This window comes from Triturus cristatus, chromosome 4_2 (genome assembly GCF_964204655.1).
Source record: "Triturus cristatus chromosome 4_2, aTriCri1.1, whole genome shotgun sequence".
Lineage (NCBI taxonomy): Eukaryota > Metazoa > Chordata > Amphibia > Caudata > Salamandridae > Triturus > Triturus cristatus.
The window spans coordinates 723,118,107-723,133,397 of record NC_140586.1 but is presented as its reverse complement, the minus strand read 5'-3'; the positions used below and the strand labels follow the sequence as shown (position 1 = coordinate 723,133,397).

Below are 15,291 nucleotides of genomic sequence, written 5' to 3'. Positions count from 1 at the left end.
TCCCTAACCAGAGTTCACAGTGGTGACAAATGCATCACTGCTTGGGTGAGGAGGCCACATGGGAGAGGCGGACATCAGAGGCCTCAGTATCAATGTTTTAGAGCTTCAGGCGATTCGTCTTGCACTAAAAGCATTCCTTCCCTCTGCCCGGAGAAGAGGTGCAGGTGCTCATGGACAAAACTACTGCCATGTGGTACTGCAACAAAGAGGGCAGGGTGGGGTCATGGACCCTATGTCAAGAGGCTCCACCTCTGGACATATCTGGAACATCAGTGCATCTCTCTGGTGGTTCAACACCTGGCAGGTTCTCTGAATGCCAAGGTAGACAAACTCAGCTGCAGGTGCAGGATCGATCACTAATGGCGTCTTCACTCGGATGTGGTGCAAGGTCTCTTTCAGCAGTGGGGAGAGCCTTGGTTAGATCTATTCGCCACTACTGCTGTGGGACGTGGAGTCCCCCTTCTTCAAATCTGCCAGGCAGGTACGTGGGCTTCACTACACACGTTTACCAAACACTATTGCCTGGACTGCCAAGTCCGGAGAGACGGCTTCTTCGGCCGTTCAGTTCTCCAGGACTTTCTGGTGTGAACTTGGTTTGCAGACCCACCACCTGGGCTGGTATTGCTGGGGTATCTATTCTAAGGTGAGGAATCCATAACTAACTTTCTGTTTCAGATGAACAAGTTACTTACCTTTGGTAATGATATATCTGTAAGAGACATAGGTTAGTTGGATTCCTCACTACCCCACCTATCCTCCCTGTTCTGCGAACCCTAGAGGGTAAGGGACTCCCCTTTCAGGTCCCTAGTTTTGTGCACCAGTGGTCAGTGTCTTGCATGGCTCTGTGCTTCTGGTGTGGAATGTCGTGTAAAGAACTGACGTCAGCACATGAGGGAGGCGTCTAAGTAGATACAGCGCCATTATTCTGCCGACCATGCCGCCTACGACGAATGCCGAGCCGACCCACGCCACCTATCGATGCGCAGAGGTACTGCTGTGGAAAAAATTTGCCTAGGGGTAATTCTAAGGAGAGGAATTCATAATTAACCTATGTCACTTACAGATATATCGTTACCGAAGGTAAGTCATGTGATCTTTTAGACTCGACCATATGCAGAAGATACCATGGCTCAATTACATAAAAGACAGTTCGAGACAGTGGGGCTGGTGGATTGTTTTAACAACCCAGAATTTATTGTCAAGATCCCAAAAATTCAGCTGAAAATAGACCTTTTATCTTTTTTAAAGCCTACAAGTGAGTACCTGGAGATAGGGAAAAAGAGAGTTTTTGAATATTTGCATCTAGTACGCTCCCTACGTGTTGAGCTCTATCTCTCTTTTTATTTTTGTCATGCGAAAATATTTTATCTTATTAGATTTAGGTTTTTTATCGCACATTTCTAGGTTTCCTATCCTCGAAAAGCTTACTGTAATGATAAACTAGATCCATGCCTGTCTGACTCTAAATCAATACAGAACACGCTGCCTTTCCTGTTTTTTTGTCGACATTTATACTAACCCGAAGAGGGATTTTATTATGCCCCTATTAAAATTTTCAAATATCAGGAAGTGTCGGCCGGCCCTATACCACCTCCAGCTTTTAAATGATGAATATACATGTCTAATGATCTACAGATATATTTCCACAGCTGTCTGTTTACGGAATTTGGTTGGGAAATGATTTTTAAATTTTAATATGAATTTTAATGAATTTTTTATGAATATCATGGTTTTTAGGGACACAGTGTTGTTTTACAGATCAATATATGTTGTTTGTACGTTGATCTATGGTTGTTGTTAGATAACTTTTCTTTTCGTTTTTATTTGTTAACCAGTGCCATACTGCTATTTGTTGAAATATCAATTTAATTTATCACTGCCACATTGCTGATTATGAATTCTTATTGTCATGAAGTCTATTGTATATTGTTTGCATTCTATTTTAAATGTTTTTTAAATCTTGGTTGTATTCTTTTATGGTTGCAAGTAAGCGGAATTAAGATTATTTGACTGACTAGCCTCAAAGGACATGTGTGAAACAGAGAGAGCAATGTATTGCAAAGTTTTGATTTATTTAATTAATCGAACAAATGCACAGTGCTCTGCCTCTTGAAAATTCCGTATTATACAACAAAAACTATGACAAGATTTGTATTACAGAAAAACAGATGAAAAAATATATGTTTTTCAATCCATCTTCTAAGAACAAAGCTTTAAGGCAAACGTTACAAAAAGCAGGGTTGGTGAAAACACAGTATGAACTTGAAGTACAGAGTAAGATGTTCGTAAGAATCTTCAGACAACACTTCAGACATTATGTAGGTCCTTGCACGTTGATGGTGGTAACAGTTGCCATAAAACATCTCTGGAAAAGTCGATCAGGATCCTGTGGTTGATTATCACAGTCCAGTTTATGGTTAAAAAAATGTCTCTTAAAACCGTTGGGTCCTGTTGACTGGCTGGATCTGCTGGTACCCTCCAAGGAATTCTGCTCTGCAACTAGAACATAAAACGTGCTTTAGTTATGCAGATAACAATATACACCACCTCTCTTCAGTTATACAAATAGTGAAACTGGCATAGGTTTGCATTGACATGCACTTCGGTATCCGGACTAGTTTTCAAAACAAATGCACTTTTTGCTCATTCTCTCATTTGAAAGGAATTTGTAATATTTCAGTGCTTGTGTGACGCCACAGTCTACTATACCTATGACGTCATGGAAATGTGTGCCTTTAATACCTGCCGTACAGAGTTGTTTATACTGCCACACACTTTTTGTAAAATATAGGGGATACCTGGTGCACAAGCGCGATATTTGTATGCAGATTTTAGACACAATGGAAAGTCTACAGTATAGATGATTTCTGCAGACATTGCAAGCATGATTAAATTACATACTTCATATTGTTTACTATTATATGAGAAATACTTTGGGCATAACATTGAGCGCAATACAGGGAAGATATTAACGACACCTAGCCTGCTTCTCTTCTGATACCCACGCCTCGGTGCTGTATCCGACAACGGTTATTATTTAACCCTTTGTCTCTGGAACACTTTGCCGCCATGTGCAAATCTCTCAAAGCCATCTCCCATAAAGATGATGCCTTATCCTCATCCTCAATCCAAGCTGACACACAAAGTTACATCTAAGTCTCCTTTGTTCCAGACATCGAATGCCTCAAATACCGCCTACAACTCATGAAGACCTATATGTCTAGCACCTATGTGAAGCACATCCACACCGAAACAGAATTACTACTAGTCATGAAGAACCTAAAGCAACAACTAGGCTATAAGTGGCTTAACAAGATGAAACTGGACAGGTTTGGACCCCAACTTTGGCCGAAGGCCACTTCACTCATAGTTTTTTCATATAGCGCAAACCAGACACGAAGGTGTCAGAGTGCTATACATGAGCACCGGTTGCATGACACTCCCCTCACTCTCAAGGAGAATATTGCCAAGAAAATCAAGAGGTGCTGGTACCAGTTCTCCTTGATAAAGAAAATGAAACTATTCCTTCCGGAAAAGGACTTCAGAGCAGCTAGTCATGCCCTTGCACTCTTGCATCTGGATGGTGCCAGTTCCCTCCTTCATGGTCCACCACACAGACTCCACACCAGCTCCCTTGTAGGCATGCCACACACCACAACAATCCTCATCAAAGACTTGAAGAAATATGATCACATCACATCATCCTGGTGAAACTCCTGCAACGGATGCATCAGCTAGAAAGCCATCACGACCAGCAGTCCACAGAGCTTGCTGACAAACTCACCAACTTCAGTGGCACTTGGCACTAGCCACTGCCAGGGCACCAAGTCCAATAATGAAAGAATATCAATCTGCTTTGACTAACAGAACCCAGTTCCACTCTGCGCCCCCTCCCTTCAGCTAGATTCTACACATATACAGCATACATACATATGTACATGCATAGATAGATGCATGCATAACAACATAATTAAAATATATAAATATGACACAGTTTGTTTAGGTAGAGGGATGTCTCCTACCAAAAGACATGAACAATCGAATCAAGAGAAAACAAAGAAGACCTGTGAGGGATTAAATCTATTCTCAAAATAAAATAAAGACATTATCCGTGTATAGAAGATGCTGAGGATTTGATGCTTTCCTTAAATTTCAAAGTGACTGCAGTGCTGTCTCCTTTGGCTAATTTGAGAAAAGATTGCTTCGATTCTGTTGTATCTAGATACATTACAAATAAGCTATTCCATTTTTGGTTTGGACAATGGTGTTCCATATTTCTTTAATAATTAATTTTGTGTTGCTTGGTGCTCCAATTTCCATGCACCGCTCTTAGGTAAGCACTAGCTTGTCACCATGTTACAAAGGATAACAATTGAATCAAATCTGTACGTAACTGATAATTTGCCCCCTATATATTAGGTAAGGCGTTGGTCATGATTCATATTAAAACAATGTCATCTTTCTACATTTAGGTAAAATATAGGGGATACCTGGTGCACCCTACATGCACATAGGTAATGCTAAAATATAGAAAACAATGGTACCCTATAGGGGTGGATTTAATAGAACTTGTCACCCAATAGTGATTTTAGTCACTATTATTAACCAGTAAATGGAATGTTTATACTTCATATATTTTACAAGACCTGCTGCCTCTATGGGTGATTACTAGGGATGGGTGGAACTCGCAGATTTCACTCTACGGAGTTATATAAAAATTCCACGAGATTCTGTGGAGTCCCGCAAGTAAGTGAAATTCAGCACCTAGTGCTGCTCGTGCAGATTTTTGACACTGGGAGCTTGTTCCATGCTGTAAAATCACCTTGAACGACACCATGCAGCACGGCAGAGGGTGCTGCTTCCTCTCCTACTCAAGTACATTTTCTACAGAAGTGAAAGCTTTCTCATCGCAAACGGTCATGACCTGCCGCAACCACCCGCATCGAGAAATCTTGCTGGGAGGCGTTCTAGCACCAGAAAATCACTCAAGGGGACACAAAATTTCGCTCGCACTTGCCAATCTAATGTTGGGAAACTGCACACGAGAAAAAAATTGCCATGTTACGATTGGTGGAATTTTGCTGGTACTCTGCACTCCAAGTGGAACACGGAGTGGACAAAACTCTGCCAACTCTGCCAGCACAGTGGAATTTTTCACCAACCCCTACTGATTACAAGTATAGGTGCTATTTATAGCACCTGATAAATAATGATACCACAGGGTAGGTTATTCATCGGGTACAATAAATAGCAGAGATTTGTTTTTAAAAATAAGAAAAACTAATGTTCCTCACACCACAGGAGTTCTCTCGCATGGTGTGGGGGTCATTTTACTTCTTTTTACTGCCCTATCAATACTCTGGGGGTGTATATCAGGGTGCACACTTACTTGCACTATTCACTCTACTACTCATATCAGCATATCCCTCACAATGTATATGAACAAGCACACATATTACAATGATTAAATGTTCTCGCTTCAAAGAGTAGAAGCCGGAATCCCCAAGATACCGAACCTAAGAAATGTATTCTCACTTCAGTCGCCATTTATATCCTTTGGTGATGATCCTTATGTAAAGAGTGCAATATTGTGAACAATCCTTCACCGTCATGGTCCAAGTGGATGTTTATTTGAAATATGTTAAAACAAGGGAGAAATATATATGCACCACTGGACTGTATAGGTTATTTTTAAGCCAGGTAGGAAAAGATTTACTAACTGTCACTTCTTCCATGTGCTAATGATCCCTCTATAGTATCCACTGGCTGGTTCCTTTTTGCATGCACCCTACTTTGCTATAATGTGTATAAAAATTTCAAATTTACTTTATCAGACTCATAAGAACCATAAAAGTACATAGAAAATGAAAGCATCAAAAACAATCCATCACAGGCCCCTAGCAACCATTAAAATAACAACAATGTAAAAACCAGTAATCCTTTCTCTAATTTACTCAGGTACATAACGGATCTTCAAAAAATGATAACATTAAAAGTAACAAATTCACTGCTCAGTGTCCGCAAATACATGGGCAAGACAAACTTAAGAAAACCCTTACCCCTCAAAAGTGGAATAATAAAAGATCTTCTTGGGGCGGTAAAATATTTACAAAACATAACAAAATGTAGGATGCCCTGTGGAGACACATTGACGCACCCACAGGCACCCATAGACCCCAAATAACAACCTCCGGGAAAGGCTAACAGTGAGTGAATTGTTGAATAATGACAGCAGGCAGAAGAAGGATGATTTCCGTTTATTCACAAAGGAAATACACCCACGACCAGGGCGTCCAGCTGCTGCAGATTCAAGCACGAAAATGAACGCTGCTTAAAAGTCCGCTAAACAGCAAACAGCCTGGAGCGTGGAAGACACTCAAACACGAACAAGTTTGTACACGAGATGATCGCACGCAGAACCTCATAAAGTCTGAAACGGCTGCGCTCATCTCGTGCACCATTATTATAACATTACCACAACATCTCCCTCCTTGGCAAATGAAAGGAAATACAAACATGGCCAATAAAACAGTTAATTCAAAATATTGAAAAATACAATTGAAAATAGAGCATTCAATGCAACGTTTACAAAGTCTGGAAAGGAAAAGAAGATGACAAATCAATCCAGAACATAATCCTTGAATTTATCAGGTAATCTCCTTATACGAGCAAAACTTTTCTCACATGTCACTCCACTTTTATCAACCAACAATAGATTTGTGAGAGCAACAGGTGGAAATGTGTCACAGGGAGAAGGATGAACAGGTGTAAGCAAGGTGGGGTTACTTAGAGGCTTGGAAGCAACTACATCTTGTAACCAATTATAAGATTGTGAATGACCTGTGTTGGAAAGAGAATGATTGACAATAATATCAGCTTGGGAACTTGAAATGAGAACTAGATTCCTTTTACTCCACCATCCCTTGTTGAATAAAAGAGCTGAACCTTTGCTCACTTTACAAACTTGTACTGGCGGAGAAAATTTGGAGGAACCTTTCAACACTTTCTTAGGGTTTTTAATTAAAACCCAATCACCCGGTTTCAAGGAATGACCAGTAAAATATTTTTTAGAGTCAAACTGACTTTTCAGGTTGTCTTGGTTGCTCTTTACTCTGGCTTTGACCACATCTAACGAATCAATTTTTCGCTCAGACTTACTAGATAACCATGAGGGAAATAGACTAGAATGCGCCATTTTACCTCTCAGCAAGGTGAAAGGTGCAACCCCAGTGGTGGCATGGGGAGTAGTGTTGTAAGACCAAACCTTTTCCTTAAGGTATTCCCCAACATCTAAACTTGAAGCAATAGCAGTTTGTGTGCCTTCTTTGATAATCCTGTTACCTCTTTCAACCAGACCATTTGAAGATGGGGAATAAAGAGCTACTTTAAAATGCTGGATGTCATGATACTCTAAAAACTTCCCTGTGCGTTGAGAGATAAAATGTGTACCATTATCAGTGACAATCGACTTTGGAGAACCTTCAAGTTTGAAAATATGCTCTAAAAATTTGATGGTGTTTTCAGTAGTGGGACCATCACAAAACCAATAAAACATCCACTTTGAAAAGTAATCCACCATTAAAATTAAGAATTTGTTATGTGCAGGTAACAACTCATAGGGTCCAGAAAAATCTATACCTACTTTGTCCCAAGGACCACATGGGAAGGGTAATGGGGTTTGTAGGGTTTTCCATCTTTTATCAGATAAAAGGCACTTGATTTCACTTGCGCTTCCATGGAAGGCCACCAATAAAATTCTTTGATTCGTTGACAAGTTTTAGAAATACCAAGGTGACCTTGATGTGCTAACAGAATGATTTTCCTCCATTAATTCTCAGGGGGAATGAACAAATCATGACGCATGATTATATCATCAGCAATGGATAGCTCATCAGCTTCGAAAGCAAATTTCTTCATGTGACCAGAAAGCACTCTGTTTTCGGGCCAACCTTCAATGATAAATTGCTTAACGTTATTAAGGCTGTGATCCTTAACATATTCTTCTCTCCAAGTGTGCTCAGAAATAGAAGGAAATTCTACGATAGCATCTATAGCTGCCACAACACACTCAGAAATACCATCATCACATTCATTACATTCAGCTTCCAAAGACATCCTAGAAAGACAATCTGCTCTGAAGTTTTTCCCTCCAGGTAAGTGTTTGATTACAAAATGGTATTCTTGCAAATTGGAGAGTAAACATACTAATCTCGCAGTAGCTTTATTGGGACCAGAACTAGAGAGAAAGTAAACTAATGGTTTATGGTCAGTGAAGATGTCAAATTCTCGTCCCCAAATGTAACATCTGAACTTTTGAATGGTCCAAACACACGCGAGTGCTTCCCTTTCAATTTAGCTGTACCGTGTTTCTGGAGGTTGTAATGTTCTGGAGGCAAATGCAATTGTGTGTTCCTTGTTTCCTACCCATTGACAAAGAACAGAACCCAAACCAGACAAACTAGCATCAACATTTAAAAAACATCTTCAGTCATCCTGAAATGCTTGAAGGGCAGGAGCACGTTCAATGATGAACTTAACCTGATTCAAGGTGTCTTGCAAATCATCACTCCACAAATATTTTGCTCCTTTCCTAAGTAAAGCTCGAAGGGGTTCAACAATCTGAGCATAGCCATGTACAAAGCGAGCATAGTATTCAGCTAAGCCAAGGAAAGAACGCTGGGCATCTCTGTCTTTAGGGGGTGATGCATCACGTACAGTTGTGGTTAGTGATATTTTGGGTTTGATACCTTCAGGAGAAAGTTTGTGACCTAAATAATCAAGGGTTTGACCACCAAATTTGCATTTATCATGTCTAATAGTCATTCCAGAGGTAGACAATTTTGACAAAACCTTGTTTAAGGTGGAATTATGTGCTTCACGACTGCTAGTGTGAACCAGAATATCGTCTTGATATGCTTGGACTCCAGGAATATCTTTGAGGAGTGAGTCCATGAGTTTCTGGAACAAACTAGCAGCGGAAGCAAGTCCAAATGGCAGCCTAAGGTATTTAAATGCCCCGAAGGGAGTGATGAAAGTGGTGAGCTCTTGAGAATCAACACTGAGGGGAATCTGATGATATGCTGACCGTAGGTCAATTAAAGAAAAATACCTGGAACCTCCTAAACTAGCTAGAAGGTTATGAATTTTCGGAATGGGGTGGCAATCTATAATGATGTTTTTATTTAACGAGCGCAAGTCAGCACAGAGTCTCACCTTGCCTGATTTTTTCCTGCAAACGACAATGGGAGAAACCCACTGAGATGAATCAGAGGGGAAAATGATACCTTCAGAACAGAGATTATCTAATACCTTCTTGAGATCATCTCTGGCGCTGAGAGGTAAAGGTCTGACCTTGTGCACTACGGGTTGAGCGTCTGGTTTACGTCTTATTTGATGTTGAAAACCCAAAACAGTACCAATTTTCTCAGTAAGAACCATGGGAAACTGGCTGATAATCTTATTAACATCAGTGGGGAGATCTGAAAAGGAAGAAGTATTAATGGCTAACATATCTATGTTGTCAGTATCATCTGTGACATATCCTCCTGGTAAATCACCAAGAACAATAGGGTTATCTGAACCTGGTTTAAGGTAAATTGCAAGATCCTGCCAGCCAACAATGTCCCTGCCTTTAACTGCAACGTAATTTTTTTGCGAAAACATGACGTCCTAATCATAACAACTTGGATTTAAAATATCCAAGCATATCAATTTCAGTTTCCCCAAACGCCTTAGGATTTACATCTGTGGGAGTAAGTGGTACAGAATTATGCCATTCCTTTTGAAAATACATTTCTGAGAGAATTGTAATAGGAGATCCAGAATCAGCCATCACTTGGAATGGAACACCTGCAATAAAAACTTCACACCAAGGACCTTTAGCAGTACCTATGTCACTAATGGAATTACATTCAATTGTAACAACAACGTTGGTGAGTTTTTCTGAAACAGCTTGTATATCCTCAGAGAAGTCTATACTGTTGATTTTCATCGGTCTTCTGACATTTCTGCACACTCCTTGAAAATGGACCATTTTTTTGCATGCAGTGCATTTCTTGCCTACAGCTGGGCAGTTGGGAGAATTTCCAATATGTGATCTAGAGCCACATCTGTAACATATTAAAGTTTTCCTTTGATAGTTTTTCCCAGAATAGTTAGTTGAAATTGCAGAAACAGTTGCCTCAGGTTGAGTAGTGAGAGAATTTACAGATTGTCCATCATGAATGGCTTTGAAGGAGACCATAGAACGTTCAATTGATTTTGCTATATCAATGGTTTCAGATAAGGTAGGGTTCCTACAGCTCAACAGTCTTTCTTGAATCTTATGAGAAAAGCATCTGAAAACAAACTGATCTCTGATGGCATAATCTGTAATTGCACCAAATTCACAAGTGGATGCCAGTATTCTCAATTCTGCAATATATTCCTCAACAGTTTCATCAATATTTTGTTTTTTTTTTAAAGAAATTGTGGCGTTCTACCATAATGCTCGGTTCTTCATCATATTGTTTGCTTAAACGAGCTAAAGCTTCTTTAAAAGGGTCCCAATCATCACCTGAACCTGCATGAGGTACGTGAGGTAAGTTGTCAAAATCTTTTTGTGCGGCAAGACCAATACAACTGTATATAATAGCCGCTTTACGTGCAGGAGAAAAACCTGTTGCGTCAATTGCCACTAAATAATTGTCAAAAATGTTAATTCATTGACGCCATTTAAAGATAGGTTTGCAAGGGGACTGTAAAAAAAGAGGAGGAGCTGTAATCTGTTGAGATGAAGCCATAGTAACAATGTATAATGACGAAGTTTAAGATAATGAAAATATGGCAAAACAAATGTAAAAAACAAATTATAAATTGTAGAGGCACGTAGCAATGAAAAACAAGGGGTGCCTAAATGATAAGTTTGTGCTTAATGAAAATTAATAATATATTGAATGTCACAGCAGCAAATAATAATGAAGTTCAACAGTACCTGAGCAAGAGTAGTAATGAGTGAAGACTAACCAATCACAGGCCCCTGCCTGTGGAAGTGATGAGATGAAGGTAGACGCTTCCAATTTTAAAACATTGTAGTTGGGAATGGCACATGTATGTGAAGCAGATTCCCAAATCTGAAGAAATGAGTTGCACTTTAAATGAATGAGATCAAAAACATGTTGGAGATCGACGTGCACAATCTCATTTGAAAATAGGGCAGTACCCCTTTAAATCAGTTGGAGATCGGCGTACGCAATCTCGTTAATTGCCAAAATGAATAGCGTCTCCTGCGAGGGTCCGTAGAGGAGAATCGCACTCTGCCAGGATGAGTAGCGTCTCCAGCGAGGGTCCACAAAGAGGAAGAATAGACGCTGAGAAGGAAGGCTCCGGTATTTTAAATCCAAGCGGTGCGGCGAAGAGAGCACAAGCCGATCATGAAGAGGTACAAAATGGGTTGAAAAGCTTGAAATTGTTGAAATGGTCGATGGGTGTGTAATCCCAAATCGTCACCAAGATGTTAAATAATGACAGCAGGCAGAAGAAGGATGATTTCCGTTTATTCTCAAAGGAAATACACCCATGACCAGGGTGTCCAGCTGCTGCAAATTCAAGCACGAAAATGAACGTTGCTCGAAAGTCCGCTAAACAGCAAACAGCCTGGAGCGTGGAAGACACTCAAACACAAACATGTTTGTACACGAGATGATCGCACGCAGAACCTCATAAAGGCTGCATGCACTGCGCTCATCTCGTACACCATGATTATAACATTACCACATGAATCTAAACCTGGTGAGTTTTCTCTGTTTTGTTTTACATAAACAAGATAAGGCTCCATCATCTGTGCATTTGTCAACACCACATACAACAGAACCAAAGGTTTCTGGAGTTCTGACTCCTCTCTCGCCCCAGTTCTTTTCTCCTAAAACTAATTTTTGTCCCGGACCTATCCATCTTACAGATACCCTCTGGGTTAGAGAATAGCTCCCCCCTTCCCAGTCACATAAAGTATTCCGTGTTGTACTTAACCATCTGGATTTTTAAAGCCCCATCAAGTGACAAGCAGTCTTAGGCTATCACCGATTTAGGAAAGGGAGCTTCATTAGACCACAGCCTTATCCAGCCTAACAGGGGATGCAGAGCTAAAATATCGCTGAGATAACCCACCCCCAATTCTTCATGCACACCCATTGAGGGGTTGCTTGGGGGGAACACAGAGTAACCGTCACAATAATTTGTTTTCAGCCACCTGAAAGCACTCAAGAACTGTATACCCCCAGATCTCGCTGCTATATGTGCCCTTAGAAGTGCATTTGGCCTGATATCTTTTTGTGAGAGTCGTAAGAGGTTTATTACCCAACCTTGATGAAAACTGGAGAAGTGCAGCAATAGATCTAGAAAACTCCTCAGACTTAACACCCAAAACAGGTTTCCATAACATATTAGAGTCAATCAAATCTCCTAAGTATGAAAAAGCCTTTACCTTAGCAACTGTTTGGTTACAAATGCTAAAAGACTGTGATTTGGCCGACCTGGAACCCACAACCATCTAATAAGATTTAGAAAAATTAACAGCCGGGTCTAGCTTTTCCATAAAGTTAAAGAAAGAGTTTAGGAGGATTAGCAGACTCCTTGCAGTCCTTGCCATCAGGACCATGTCGTCCGCATATAGAACAAATGGATTGCCTACCTGGAGGGCAGTCAGCCTTAGACTCCAACAGGGCCTGCTCGAGGCTATTGATATATGGAGTAAATAGAAAAGGGGCCAAAATGCACCCTTCCCTAACCCCCTCTTTCGGTTTTAATACACTCGATATGGGCTGCTAGGCTAGTACCCCCAATGGACATGGTCGTATGTGCATGAAGATCCCACAGGTAGATTACAATATTGGAACTGACACCCATCCCCAAAAGGATACCTCCGAGTTTGTCGCGGTTGACACTGTCGAAGGCTGTCACGAGATCCATAAAAGCCAGGTGGAGGGATTCAGGGCGGGCAACAGTACATTTGTTGATCACTGACTATGGGTTCAGGCATTAATCAATAGTAGACTTCCATTGCCTGAAACCATACCATACGTCAGATATGATGTTATTTTCCTCTACCCAGTTGGTAAGTCTAAACAACAGGATACACCCCAGAACCATTACTACAGGATCAATGAGGGAAATTGGGAGATACCTTTCTGGGTTTTCGTTACCCCCTTTTTAAAAACTGGGACAATTTCAGTGGTGGGCTGGGGGGGTGACTCTCTAACTGAGGCATTACAATCTGTGTTAAAACTGGACCCCAAACCTCCACCTCACAAAGAAACATATCCCTTTCCATGAACCGACAGGTCAACACCGTCGCCTCCAGCTTATGCCTGGGCTGTGAACTTCGCTCCGTGCACGGAGTTTGCAGAGTTTTCTGCACTCCACACTCAATGGAGCACGCGGAGTACAGAAAACTCTACTTCACGATGTGCAGCAGAGTTTTTTCCTGCTCGCGATCGCAAACGGTAAGTTCGTGATCGCGAAGGGTAAGTTTGCGAGCGCGAGCTGCCGCTCGGGTAGAATTTTGACCAGAACGGCAGGAATACCAGCACAAACTGCAGTTCGCACTGCACGCCACCACTTGCAGAACTTCGCAGAGTTTTTTTGTAACTTTGCGGAGTTCCACGTAGCAAAATTCTGTAAACTGCCTACAGCTGCTTCAACACCCTAAGCATCCTCTGAAAGACCCTCAAATGGATCCACCAGAGTCAAGAAAAGCCATCACCCACGCACTCATAACCAGCAGACTGGACTACGGAAACTCCCTTTACGTCAGGATCAACAAGTCTCTGCACCGCAAGCTCCAGACCATACAGAACTCCCCAGCCAGACTCGTCCTCAGCATCCCTCGACACCACGAACACATCACCTATGGAACCTCCACTGGCTTCCCATTGAGAAGAGAGTTACTTTCAAGATACTCACCCAGGCCTACAAATGCCTCCACAACACCGGACCTCAATACCTCAACGAGAGAATCTCCTTCCACACACCCAAGAGAAATCTCTGATCCACCAACTTTGTCCTCACCGAAACCCCACGCATCCCATCCACAGAGCCAGAACAGGCGGATTAGCATTCTCCTACATCGCAGCCAAGACCTGGCATGCGCTCCCGATCGACATCAGACCCTCCCTGAACATCTTCAGGAAGACACTCAAGACCTGGCTCTTTGACTGAACGGAGCCCCTTCCCCCCCAGCGCCTTGAGACCCTCATGGGTGAGTAGAGCGCTTACAATTCCCCTAATTGATGGATTGATTGGAGGTATGCCATCTGGGCCAGTAGCCTTAATCCTTGTTAAACCTTGAATGCACCGAGTAACTTGCTCCAACTTAAAGGCTAGCTTAAACCTACCACTGGGAGGCAGTGCAGGAACGACTGCCTGCACAGAATGCGCTTGATAATTATAGATACCTTTAAAGTGAGTTACCCATTGGTCAGCAGCAATGTGATGGCACACCGTAACATCCTTTCCCTGAGCAAAACATTGTTGGTTCAGTATGCGCCAAAAGGTTGAACCTGTTTTTCCAGGTACTTGCTTGAGCTAGGTCATCCTGAACTTGGGCACTTAGTTCATATTTATGACTCCTTCACTCAAGCTGATAATTCTTTTTACAAAGGTTGGAAATCAGATCCCTGTTTCTAGGCATAGCTCTCAGTGCAGATTTTAGAGACCTCAGGGCCTTACAGCAACCTGTGTCAAACCATCGGGGGCCAGGAGTGAAGTTAGTAGCCAGGTGCGATAAAAGCGCAATTGTTTTTTTAGAAATACGCCCAAAAGACTGTAAGATTGATAAATCAGTGGCAATGGGTTCTAGACAGGTGCTAAAATCCGGAGCACAGCTATGAAACAGGGAGCGCTTAAATCTTTCAGGCTCAACCATTGCCCACTGGATTCGCCTTTCTTGATCAGAAAGGGAAAGAGCACGAAGAGGCTCCTGAGTGCGAGTTAAGATGGACTGCCTCCAACTCATGATAATTGAAACTGGGTTGTGGTCACTGAAGACACTATGTAAAATATTAAAACAAGACATCAACAGAAAAAGAGAGGCTGAAACAAAAACAAAAATCTATAGTTAAAGAGCAGCCCCTGTCAGTAAATGTGGGGAGAATATGTGGATTTGGAGCATAGATCAGTTTCTCCAACATTAAAAAACAAATTATTTCCACTTGCAATTTTATTCTGCTCAGAGCCTTTTCTTTTGTGTAGCTCCTCCTAGAGCCTACATGGAGGCTTTGTCTTGCTTCTACTAAGGGAACACTCACACAAGTGAAT

The 15,291-nt window shown here is 41.5% G+C and overlaps 1 protein-coding gene across 1 annotated transcript in view; it reads right to left on the bottom strand.

Moving 5' to 3' along the window:
* Window positions 1-2,053: 2,053 nt before the first annotated feature.
* The window catches only part of SHISAL2A (shisa like 2A), a 518,326-nt gene continuing 505,088 nt past the window's right edge, over window positions 2,054-15,291 (bottom strand). The window contains exon 3 of the mRNA XM_085600160.1: window positions 2,054-2,499. Within this exon, the coding sequence (XP_085456286.1) occupies window positions 2,315-2,499 (185 nt within the window). The 3' untranslated portion in view covers window positions 2,054-2,314. The remainder of the gene's footprint in view (window positions 2,500-15,291) is intronic.